General features: G+C 59.1%; 1 protein-coding gene across 1 annotated transcript; it reads right to left on the reverse strand.

Moving 5' to 3' along the window:
• Window positions 1-671: 671 nt before the first annotated feature.
• FDXR (ferredoxin reductase) lies at window positions 672-11,854 on the reverse strand. The gene is made up of 12 exons (XM_077756786.1): window positions 11,695-11,854; window positions 10,828-10,925; window positions 4,814-4,909; window positions 4,480-4,602; window positions 4,166-4,279; window positions 3,722-3,823; window positions 2,946-3,053; window positions 2,612-2,696; window positions 2,280-2,479; window positions 2,027-2,198; window positions 1,244-1,414; window positions 672-1,106 (listed from the first exon to the last, which is right to left on the reverse strand). The coding sequence occupies exons 1-12, from the start codon at window positions 11,771-11,773 to the stop codon at window positions 976-978; spliced, it is 1,479 nt and encodes a 492-aa protein (XP_077612912.1). The 5' UTR covers window positions 11,774-11,854; the 3' UTR covers window positions 672-975.
• Window positions 11,855-11,867: the final 13 nt, after the last annotated feature.

Raw genomic sequence — 11,867 nt, forward strand, 5'->3', positions numbered from 1 at the left:
AGGGCTGGGTCCCTTCTCCCCCCCCCTCCGGGACCGCGTCCCCAGACGCGACACTTGGGGCCAAGTGCGGCCTCGGAGAAACCAACAGCCCGCCTGGAGCCCTGGGTTCGAGCCCACAGCTCACCAGCCGTATGACCTTGGGCCAGCTAATTCCGAGGATCCCTCCGTCTCTAAAGTGAGCCCAGCCTCTTGGGGACTGGCACAAAAGACGGTGAACACGCCTCATAAACTGCCAAGCACTACAGAGACGAGGTGCTATTTTTAAAAGGCTTGCCCATGTGGCTGGACACCAAGAGAGGGAGTACCCTCTGGGCCACAGGGGCGGGCCTGGGGCAAGCTGCGGCCCAGACTCTTCGCTCCCACTTTTTCTCTTCTTGATTTGGTTCTACGGGGGGCTGACCAGAAAGGGAACTGGGCCGAGGGGCCAGCAGAGCAGGCAGGATGGGGTCCCAGGGTGCCTGCAGTGTGAGCAGAAGGCAGGCAGGCCGCAGCAGCAGGGCCAAGCCGAGAGAGGGACAGTGGGTTCCAGGCCTGGCTGCCAAACCCCCTCCGGCCCCCAAGAGTCCCCTGAGCAGGGAGCTGGCTCTGCAGCGCCACCTGGTGACAGGAGGGGAGCCGTGGCTGGAAGGTGACCCCGGGCCCCAAAAGAAGTTGCACATCAACCACTGGCCCTCCATCACAGCTGTTTTATTTCCAGTATATTCCTGACCTGGTGACCCTCCACAGTCTGGCGGGAAAGAGGTGGGAGGGAGGAAAGTGAGCTTGCGCCTCCACCCTTCCCTAACTAAGGTTAGCTCTGGCAAGGGCGACCTTCTGCCAGGAGAAAGTGCTCAGAGGGCCCCAGAAAAGAGGCAGCCAAGGCCCCGTGCCAGGCCGGGCAGGCAGCACAGCTGTGGCGCAGAGTCCCCCTGGCTGACCCAGGCCCCTCTCCCCCGCACAGCGTGCCTTCTGTCCCTGCCACGCCGGGATCTAGGCTCAGCGCCCCAGCAGCCCCAGCATCTCCTGAGGATCCAGCAATTTCTCCCTGGGCTTCCCAGCATCCTTGCCCCGGGACACTTCCTCGGCATCCAGCTTCTCCCAGTCCGAGAACGAGACCGGCTGGACCCCTGAGGCACAGGGAAGAGAAGTCAGTGCCTCCATCTCCTCCTCCAGCTCCACGGCCAGCCCGGAACACCCCTCCCAAGCAGTGGAAAGGCCCAGGGCTGCCCCCCACGCCTCCCAAGAGCTCGCACGGGGCCCAGACCTCGGCTGCTGAGCAGGGCCTTGATGGCTGCATAGCCGGGCCTGGGACCAGGTGGCAGCAGCCCGGCCTTCAGGTCCTGCAGCAGCATCTGGCCGGTGAGGAAGCTGTCGGTCATGGTAGTGGCGATGACGCCCGTGGGCCCCCGCTTCACCCAGCCGCTGCAGTAGAGGCCTGGCAGAGCACAACAAAGGGTCAGGAAAGGGGAGGTAGCTGGATACTTCCGGCGAGTCTAAGCCCCCAGGGCACACACCTGTGGTACACACGTGTGCACACCCCGAGTCCTGGCCCACAGCCCTGCAATCTCCTCGACCTGTTTAAATCACACCACCCCTTCCATCTCAGTCTCCTGGTCAACCAGGAGCTCCCGGAGGGTAGGAGATGGGTCTTGGCCGCCTCTGGTCTGAGCCGGCCCTTCTAAATACGAGCAGAATGAATGAATGGTTATTTAATCAGACTGGAGGGTCCCTCAGGACAGGGGCTGTGGTTTCGTCTCTAGTCCCAGCACCGAGCACAGGGGCCTCGCCCAGAGCAGGCCGCAGTCAGGTGAATGACTAGATCACCAGGCATATGCGGGCATGTGGGCTAGACTGAGAACGTCCCACCTAGCTAGAGCCAGGAGGAGGGTGGCTGGCTCCCAGGACAGGGCCCCGGGCCGGGGTCCTGGCTCAGCGCAGTTTTTTAATGCATGTCACTGGCCGGGTGAATGAATGAAAGGCCCCACGAGACACCGGTCCCTCCAACCCCTACCACAGTCTGGTGCCCAGACTTCCGGCATCCTCTCACCTGGCACATCGACGACCCGGCCTTCCACATTGGGGATGACTCCAAGTTTGGCATCAAAGGGCACACTGGGGTCAATGGGACGGCTCTTATACCCAACGCTGCTCAGTACCAGCCCACAAGGGAGGTCTTCCATTTCCCCAGTGGGCACTGCCCGGGCGGCCTCACCGACACCCTGTTGAGGAGAGCGTGGGTAACACCGGGCCGGGGTGGGGAGATTTGAGAAGGGGGTGTCTCTGGGTAACACAAGACTCACCTCCAGTCTGGTGACTGCCAGGCGGATGCCTGCCGCCCGTCGCCCATCTGGGGAGGGCAGCACCTGCTGGGGGCTTCGGAAAAAGCGGAGGCCCCAGGCGCGGGAGGCCAAGGCCTGGCAGGCTGCCTCCTCCGCCCCTGGCTTCTCCGTGGCTGTTCGGAGCAGCAATTCTGTCAGCCGCTTCCTCGGGCGGGGGACCTCTGTCAGCAATGACAACATCTCAGGCCTGTCTCTGGGTTACAGCCCTCGCCCCCAGTGCTCTCCCCCGAGCCCTCTCTGACCTAGACCATCCTCTCCTTAGAGAGCTGGGGGGCCAGGTCAGGGCCCCTCACCCTTGATTCTGTCCTCGAGGCCCAAGAAATCCGCAGGATCCAAAATGGGCCGGGTTCCTGGTAACTGAATCATCTCCCGAAGCTCCTTGGGGATGGGGGGTAGGGGAGGGGTTCAGGCCCAGAGCACCGTCCACTCCGGAGCCCGCCCCAGAGACCAGACCACAGGAGGACACCACCATCGCCCCCCACAGAAGGCACTAGGCCCCGGGGCCCTGCTGGGCTCCCCCTCTTCCACCGGAGGCAGCAGCCATTCTCGGGGGCTCAGTCCCGCCACACCTCCCAAGGGCAGACCATCTATTTGGGACCCTGACCCCTCTCCCTCTGGCCCCAGCACCTTAATGGTGAAGGCCACTTGCAGGGGTCCGCGTCGGCCCACTATCCACACCGTCTTCACCCGACTCTGCCTCAGAACCCCCAGGGCAGCCTCTGTGATGTCCGTTTTCTGGCACAAAAGGAGAGCTTTAAGTCGTCGCACTGACCCGGCCAAGGGCCTTTTCATTTGGTGGGTTCCCTACCCTCAGTGGGGAGAAGCTGGGCAGCCTGACATTGCACCACTGCCCCGCCTGGTGGCCAGATGGAGCACGGCCTCCAATTCTGCAAACGGCTCCAACTAGCAGCGAACCGGGCTCCTGCTCTTTCATTCAACAAGTGTTCACTCAGTGTTTTGCAGGTGCCAGGCACTAGGCAAGGGGTCTGGGGGTGGGGTGTCAATGGTAAGCAAAAGAGACATGGTGCTGGCCCTCACAAGCTTCTGATCTGGTAGACAGAGAAGGTATTGTAGGGAAACTGACCTAATAAGGCAGTACTGGAGGGCTTCCTGGAGGAAGGGACACAGCCAAGAACTAAAAGATGAACAAGGTTAACTGGTGAGGGGGAGGGCGGTGATGTGCACACCAAATAGTTATTTTTTTTAAGGCCCACGTAGCCGGAGTGCAGAAAGTGAAGGCAGAAACAGTATGTGGCAAAGCTCAGGGGCTTCCTTTTTAGTAGGGAAACAGAGGCACTGAGCTCAGCTTGGAGGGCGAGGCCTGAACCCTGCAGGCAGTGGCATCCTTTCCTCAGTGTGCCCCCAGCACCTCCCCCCCCCCAGCCCCTGACCTAGCTACTCACCTCCAGGTGCTCAGGTGGGGTCAGCAGGATCCGGGCCACATCCAGAGCCACATTCCCTTGCCCGAGAATCACGGCCGTGTCACAGCTCAGGTCTGGCGCCAGCTGGTAGGGAGAGGTCCAGGTAGGGGTCCCCTAGCCTCGGCCCCAGTCAGGCTCATGCCCAACCACCAGCCGAGCCCCCAGGCTTCCCCACGCTCGGAAAGCCCACCCCACCTGAGCCCCAGTGGAAGCCCCCCTCTCCTACCCAGCCCTACTTTCTCCCAGAGGCCTCCCCCGGCTGACCTACCCCCTCAGGCAGCCTGATGCCTCACTCTCGTCTCACAGGGAACCTTCCAGTTTGGGACAGTGGCTCCCTTGTCCCCCCGCTGCAGCATCCAAGAGCTGCCCCCGGCCCTGGCTGAGGGGTGCGGGGGAGTAAGTAGCAGGGGTGCTTCCCAAACTCACCTCCCGGTTCTCAGGGAGCCCGTTGTACCAGCCCACGAAGGCCCGGGCTGAGAACACACCGGGCAGCTCCTCACCGGGAACTTCCAGGGCCCGGTGGTCCTCCGCCCCGTAGCTCTGAGGAGAGACCCAGAGCGCTTGGCACCAGCTGAGGGGCCGGACACACGCTGGCAGGCCTCCTTCCAGCTCCTCCTCCCCAGCTGCCACCCCAGCCCTGCCCAGTGGCCTGGGCCTCACCCTACCACTTTCCATCCCTCAGCGGGTGGCCGCCTGCCCCAGTGCCCCGGCCGCCCCGCCCCCCGCCCACGGGCACTCACCAGCACCACCGCATGGTAGGCCGCGCGGAGCTCGGGCACGGCCACGTCCCTGCCCACCACCACATTGCCGCGGAAGGCACACCGGGCCGAGCGAGCCGTCTGGGTAAAGGTGTTGATGACATTCTGCCAGGCCCCAGAGGGGGAGGGGTTAGGGGCCGGGCACCTCAGCAACCACGCCTGAGCCACCCTCGCCTCACAAGGTCACCAGGCGGGAACCCGCGTGGCATCCACACAGAGGACCCGGGGTCATTCCGTGCAGCCAGGGAGCCCCCCTTTCCCTCCCCACCTTAACCAAAGTCTCCACACCCCCTCCTCGGGGCCCAGAGAGACGCACCTTCACCTCGGGGTGGTCGGGCGCCACGCCAAAGCGCACCAGGCCGAAGGGCACGGGCTGCTTCTCGTAGATGTCCACGTGGGCCCGGGGGTGGTGCTGGGGAGAGGGCCGCAGTCGGTGGGGCTGAGGGAGAGGCTGGGCCCTAGGGCTCCTCTCTTCCCCGACGGGGCAGGAAAGCCCAGCGCAGCGGCGGGAGGACACAAGGAGAAAGCGGGGACCCCGACTCCCCAGCTGCCTGGAGACCCAGACAAGCGGAAGGGGGCAGCACGGTGGCACAGGCGGCTGAGGTCAGGCCTCAGGACTGCCAGCCCATTGCGAGAGGAGGAAGGAGGCAGCTCTCCCGCCGCTGGAGCTGTACCTGGAAAGCTGCTCCATCCACTTGGGTCAGGCACGACATGCAGCCCTGCCTTAGAACCCACCCACACTTCTAGAAATGCCCAGCCAGTCTGGTGAGCTGCAGAACTACCCTTTGAACTCCATAGCCGCCTTAGCTCTGACAATCATCCCGTTGGAAAAGGGGCCCATGAGCTCACTCATACAGTGCTCCCACGTGGCCTGCCCTCCGGAGCACCTTTGGGGGCCACAGCGAAGGCAAAGGGCTGCGGTTGGGCAGACGGGTCAGGTCTGGCTCTGCCACCAGCCAGCCACACGGCCCTGGCTGGTCCCGAGATCTGCCTGGGTGCCAGATTCTTCCTCTGCAAACTGGGACAGGGAACAGCCCCCTCCTGGGGTTGTTGGGAAGCATCCAGAAGGTCAGGACGGTGGGAGACGCTGGGCCACAGAGGGTTTGGAGTCCAGAGGGTGGGGCACCCACAGACGACAGCGCCCTGCCTCGCACCCCCGTGTGATGCTCCCGATTCAATGGGACCCAAGCCAAATGAGCTCCCACCCGCCAGGCGCCCTCACCCCTACAAAGGCTCACACTCACCTCCTCACCTCTGTCCAAATCCCCTCTTGCCCTCCACTCCACTGCCGGCACCCAAGTCCAGGCCGCCCACCACCCACCTGCCCGCCTGTGCCTGGGGAGTTATTTTTAATTTTTTTTATAGTTTATTTATTTTTGAGACAGAGAGAGACAGAGCATGAGCAGGGGAGGGGCAGAGAGAGAGGAAGACACAGAATCTGAAACAGGCTCCAGGCTCTGAGCTGTCAGCACAGAGCCTGATGCGGGGCTCGAACCCATGAACCATGAGATCTGACCTGAGCCGAAGTCGGACGCTTAACCAACTGAGCCACCCATGCGCCCCCTTGGGGAGTTATTTTTAGAGAACCAGGGAAAGTGAATGGTGTAATCGCTGAGACGTCAGTGATGTTCGGGTCTCGAGGCTGTCGCGTGCGCTAGCTCTATGAGAACAGAGCCCCATGATCTGCCAAGAGCCAGTTAGGGCGCAGACCCACTGTTACTGCCTAGCAATCCTTGAAACTGCGCATCTTCCCTACATGCGTTCGCGTAAACAGCAGGTGTGTGTGGGGTCTGGGTCTGGAGGCTCCCTGTGTTCTCCTCCCATGCTTTAACATTCTTGGGTGTTTCTACCTGGCGAACGTGAAAGAAAGACCATGTGCAGTTTGCGGCTGCTGCTGCTTGGCTGGCGGAGACAGCCCGGCACATCCGCTCAGTCTAAGCGTCTGAGAACTTTGTCTTCAGCGCGCGGCTACACGTGCCTCCTACTGTCGCCATCCAGCTCAGCCATAGGCAGCGCCCGAACCACCTCCTTCAGGCCCCACTGATGCTGTCCCCACACCGCAGGGACAAACCCCAGCCCCTCCACTGTCTGGCTCTGTGCCACAGGGAACGTTCCTTAACTTCTCATAGGACGGAACAGCTCTTCTGGGTGATGCTCATGATCAAATGAGCGAGGCCTGAAGCCCTTAGCCCGGCAGTTGACCCACTGTGAGTGTTCAATCAAAAAGCCGTCCTTTGAGGGCGCCTGGGTGGCTCGGTCGGTTACAAGTCCAACTCTGGCTCAAGTCAGGATCTGACTCACAGTTTTGTGGGTTCGAGCCCCACGTCGGGCTCTGTGCTGACAGCTCAGAGCCTGGAGCCTGCTTCAGATTCTGTGTCTCCCTCTCTCTCTCTTCCCCTCTTCCACTTGCGTTCTCTTGCTCTTAAAAATAAATAAATAAACATTCAGGGGAAAAAAAGCTGCCCTTTACCATTACTGCTGCACGTCCCCACCTTGCCCGCAAACCTTCCCTGGCTTCTCAGCCTGGCGGTCTGTACCGTGCACAACCTGGCTTTTCATCTTTATCTTCCCTTCTTTCCTGCTTATGGGGCCTTGCCTTCCGGTCACACCGCCCTGCCCAAGGCCAGCTGCGCAATGCTAGACCTGCTGGCGTGTTTACTGAGATCTCTCATGGCCGACCTTGTCTTCAGAGAACTCTCTCTTCTCTAACTCAGCTCCCCCCTCTCCCTCTGGCTGTTCTTTCTCTGGCTTCTTCTGCCCCTGCCCCCACCCAACTCCCAATGAAAACATTCTCTGATGTTCTTCCAATGTGGGACCCCTCCCCTCCCCCAGACACACGTTCCCTGGGGAAGTTGCATCTACTCCCTCCTATGTCCTCAGATTCCCATGGACCTGCTGGCGTTCCACTCTCTCCCCTGCCCGGACTCTCCCCTCCAAACCTGACACCCTGGGCGACACTGCAGACGCCTCAGACCCATCCAGATGGAAGTCAACTCCCCGTTCTCCCAAAACTCTCCCCTTCTGCTCCTCTGTTCCCTCCTACCCCATCCAGTCAGAGCCCAAGCCAGAACCTGGGGCTCCTCCCCAACTCCCCTCAACCCTGCCCAGTCGGGTCAGCCATCCTCCCCTCCTGCGCCCTGCTGCTACCTCGGCAGCTCTCCACTGCCCTCCCGGCCACCTGGCCTTGCCTCCCCGCTCTGCTGTCTGCCCTACAGGCAGAGAGAGTTTCCTGTCCCAAATGGGGTGCTTGCCTAAAGCCTTTCAGTGAAGCCAAATACCCACAGCAGAGGGCTTCTGAATCCCCTGGGGGGTGATGGTGGTGGTGTCTGTTTATGTTGATTCCGGGGGCGTCTGGGTGGCTCAGTCAGTTAAGCATCCAACTTTGGCTCAGGTCACAATCTTACAGCTTGTGGATTTGAGCCCCACATCAGGCTCTGTGCTGACAGCTCAGAGCCTAGAACCTGCTTTGGATTCTGTTTCCCTCTCTCTCTGCCCCTCCCCTGCTCATGCTCTGTCTCTCTCTCAAAAATAAATAAACATTTAAAAACATAATAATAAAAGAAAATACATATAGACCGGGAGAATCACTATGTTGAATGCCTGAAATTAATGCAACAGTGTGTATCAACTATACACAACTTCAACTAGATACAACTATAATCAACTATTAACTTCAATTAAAATACATCTTTTTAGGGGGGCTTAGGTGGCTCGGTTGGTTAAGCATTTGACTCTTGATTTCAGCTCAGGTCATGATCTCACAGTTTGTGCGTTCAAGCCCCATATCAGGCTCCATGCTGACAATGCAGAGCCTGCTTGGGATTCTGTCTCCCTTTCTCTCTGCCCCTCCCCTGCTTGTTCTCTATCTCTCCCTCAAAAATAAATAATAAACTTAAAAAAATAAAAAATACTTTTTTTTTATTTAAAAAAAAAAAAAAGAGCACCCCTGGCATCCAGCAGCCTGCTCTGAGATCCTAGCACCTTCCCTGTCCAGGTGGGACCCTGGGCGGTGTCACTCAGCGTCAGTGTCCTTACCTGTGAAGGAAGTCAGGACACCTGCTTCAAAAGTTGTCATGGGGAGATGAGATGCTGTACGGTGTCTGGTTCGGCTAAGTGCCACTGCCCCAAATGTGTTGTTCCTGTCTGGAGAGCGGAGCCAGTAGCCCGGAACTCCCCGTGGGCAGGGACTGGCTTGTAACTGGCTTCTGTGTCCATCCCCCAGCACGTGAGAGTGCGTGCCGGCTGAGTGCAGGCCAGAGCCACTGCTCACACTGGGGGCACTGAGAAGCCCGCCTGAAGGCCCACTCTCCCTGCTCCCCAAATTTCAGGCTCAGCTAGCAAGTGCACCTCACGCAAAGCCCTCCCGGATCTCCCCCGACCCTGTGGGATCCCTGGTCTCCATCCCAGGGTCAGGCGGGACGCCCATGCATGACCCCTCCACACACGGCAGAGCCTGTGGCCTCCTTCAATGAAGCTCAAATGCACCTTCTCCAAGAAACACTTTCTAACTGACTGCATCTCACTCAGCTCATGCTGGTCACATCACAGTAATTAGCTCTTTCCCCTGTGTTGCTTGGAAGGTGTGTTTAGGTCACTTTTCAACAGGGTGTCCAACTCACACTGCTCCCTCCAAGATCCCCCCCAGTTTAAAATAATTTTTTAATGTTTATTTTTGAGAGAGAGACAGAGTGTGAGTGGGAGAGGAGCAGAGAGAGAGGGAGACACAGAATCTGAAGCAGGCTCCAGGCTCTGAGCTGTCAGCACAAGGCCCGGCACAGGGCTCGAACCAAACCGTGAGCTCATGACCTGAGCCAAAATTGGATGCTTAACCAACTGAGCTGCCCGGGTGCCCCAGTCTCCCAAGTTTTAATATTGAAAGCTCCACGTCCTAGGCAAACTCAGAAGACTGGTTACCCTACCTTTAAGTTTCTGCAGATATGTGTGTATGAATTAATATATTCATGCTTTCTCCTGTCTCTCCATAGATACCCCAAGTCCCTCCAAAGTGAGGCTACTGTCTCATGTCTTAGCCTAGGTCTCCATCCCTCCTCCCTCCCACCAATATCTGCCCACGCCTCAAGGGTAACCAGCAGCCTTGGGGCCCTGCCCACCAAGGCCAACACTGTAAGCCTTGAGACTCTGGCCTTGGGGTCGGGGGGACGGGAGATGGAGGGCAGCCTGAAAGAACAGCATAGCATGGGGAGGGCTGGAGCATGACAAAGTGCTTATAAGGACAGAAAACTCTGAGAAGAGGGGGTAAGCCTCAAGACGTAGGATGTTGAGGACAGAGGACAGAAAGAAAGAAGAGAAGTGGAGGGGCAGGATAAAGTCATCCTGATGGTCCACACAAACTCCCTGACGGGTTTGGCCACAGAGGCGTCCCAGACCACCTGCCACTGACCACCGCCCATGAAGCAAACACACTTCTCCCATCGTCGAGGACCTAGACTGCGGAGCCCCAGGCAGAGGTGACAAAGCGCATAGAGAGTGTCCAGTCTAGATGGACTGGGAGCCCCTTTCCCATCAGGGATCCAGGAGTGCTTTTTTTGTTTTAATTTTTTAAATGGTTGGTTTTTTGTTTTTGTTTATTTCTAGGAGAGAGAGAGAGAGAGACAGAGAGAGAGAGAGATAGACAGCGTGAGCAGGGAAGCGTCAGAGAGAGGGAGATACAGACTCTGAAATAGGCTCCAGGCTCTGAGCTGGCAGTCAGCACAGAGCCCGACGCGGGGCTCAAACCCACGAACCGCAAGATCATGACCTAAGCGAAAGTCGGAGGCTTAACCGACTAAGCCATCCAGGCGCCCCTTAAATGTTTTTTAAAATTTATTTATTTTTGAGAGAGAGAAGCAGTGTGAGAAGGGGAGGGTCAGAGAGAGAGAGGGAGACACAGAATATGAAGCAGGCTCCAGGCTCTGAGCTGGCAGTCAGCACAGAGCCCGACGCGGGGCTCAAACCCACGAACCGCAAGATCATGACCTAAGCGAAAGTCGGAGGCTTAACCGACTAAGCCATCCAGGCGCCCCTTAAATGTTTTTTAAAATTTATTTATTTTTGAGAGAGAGAAGCAGTGTGAGAAGGGGAGGGTCAGAGAGAGAGGGAGACACAGAATATGAAGCAGGCTCCAGGCTCTGAGCTGTCAGCACAGAGCCCAACACGGGGCTTGAACCCATGAACGGTGAGATCACGACCTGAGCTGAAGTCGGACGCTTAACCGACGGAGCCACCCAGGTGCCCCAGGAGTGCTTTTAAAACTCACAAGGGTGGTGCTTGCCCTCAGGATTGGAGCCGCAGGTGAACCATGGGAGAAGGAGCCAGGAAGCCGTGGCTTACCTTTAGCAGGTACTGGGCGGTATAGAAGCCAGCTGGGCCACTGCCCACCACACAGATCTGGGGGGGCTGCTCCTGTGTGGAGAACCGCTGCCGGAAGCCTTTGTGGGAGGGAGAGGGAAAGGGACGGAAGGTCAGATCAACACTGGCTCCCCACTTCCCAAACCAACATCGGTGTCAGACAGAAGCTGGAGCCTTCCAAGCTTCATGCCCACTTGCACCCTCCTCCTCTCTTTCCTCCGAGCTTTGGCGTTGGCAGGATCCCTTACTTCATCTGAACCCCCAAAGGCTGGGTCTTCACCCAGAGCCCCACATCTCACCTGTGAGTTTACAATGCCTCCTCAACACCCCCCATCGCTCCTGAAGCTGCCCTGCACAGTACTTACTTCCTTTTTCTTACAGGGCTCCCCAGCCAGTAGCTAGAATACCACATCCTTCCAACGGACTCCATATCATCCCTGTCTTGCTGGCGGGGACCCCCCACAACGCCTGACCGTGCCTCTTCTACCCACTATCTCTCCATAGAATATTATATTCTCCATATAGACCCCTGTCATTCCTATAGACCCTCTTTCACTTTAGACTCCCCTCTCGGCCCACAGACCTTCACAGAACCCCCACTCACCCCTTCTCACACCTGTGCACCTCATGGGCTCCCCGTCTCGCGTCTGTGGGCTAACATCTCACCGCACAGGCCCCTGCCTGCCCCCGTACCCCACGCCAATCTCGTCCGCATGAGTGGGTCTCTCCGGTCTCGCCCCAGTCCCCTCTCACCCCTCTCCAGCCCTGCCCCAGCTCCGCCGACCCCACACTTGGCGCTCGCAGGCCTCCCCGCGCTGCCATCCGGCCCTACAGGTGCCCTCTTCCTACTCGGGGTGCTCCCGGGGGGAGGCGGCCGGGTCCGACGCCACGCCGACCAGTGCCACCAGAGCCAGCAACGCGGAGCCATGGCTGGAAAGAGCAACCAGCCAGCAGACCTGATCCTGGAGACGGCCCGGCGCTCCGCGCAGGGGGATCCTCGCTGCTCGCGGGCTTCGGCCCCG

The sequence above is a fragment of the Crocuta crocuta genome, unplaced genomic scaffold, assembly GCF_008692635.1.
Source record: "Crocuta crocuta isolate KB4526 unplaced genomic scaffold, BGI_CrCroc_1.0 scaffold50, whole genome shotgun sequence".
In the NCBI taxonomy this organism is placed as follows: domain Eukaryota; kingdom Metazoa; phylum Chordata; class Mammalia; order Carnivora; family Hyaenidae; genus Crocuta; species Crocuta crocuta.

Bases quoted from the DNA above. Each gene is read 5' to 3' on its own strand.
- FDXR (XM_077756786.1), bottom strand. From the start codon at position 11,773: ATGGCTCCGCGTTGCTGGCTCTGGTGGCACTGGTCGGCGTGGCGTCGG. The intron at 4,603-4,813 runs GTGCGTCTCTCT...GGGGCCTGGCAG, and splicing joins CCGACCACCCCGAGGTGAAG to AATGTCATCAACACCTTTAC. The intron at 3,054-3,721 runs GTGAGTAGCTAG...CTTTTGTGCCAG, and splicing joins CCCCACCTGAGCACCTGGAG to AAAACGGACATCACAGAGGC.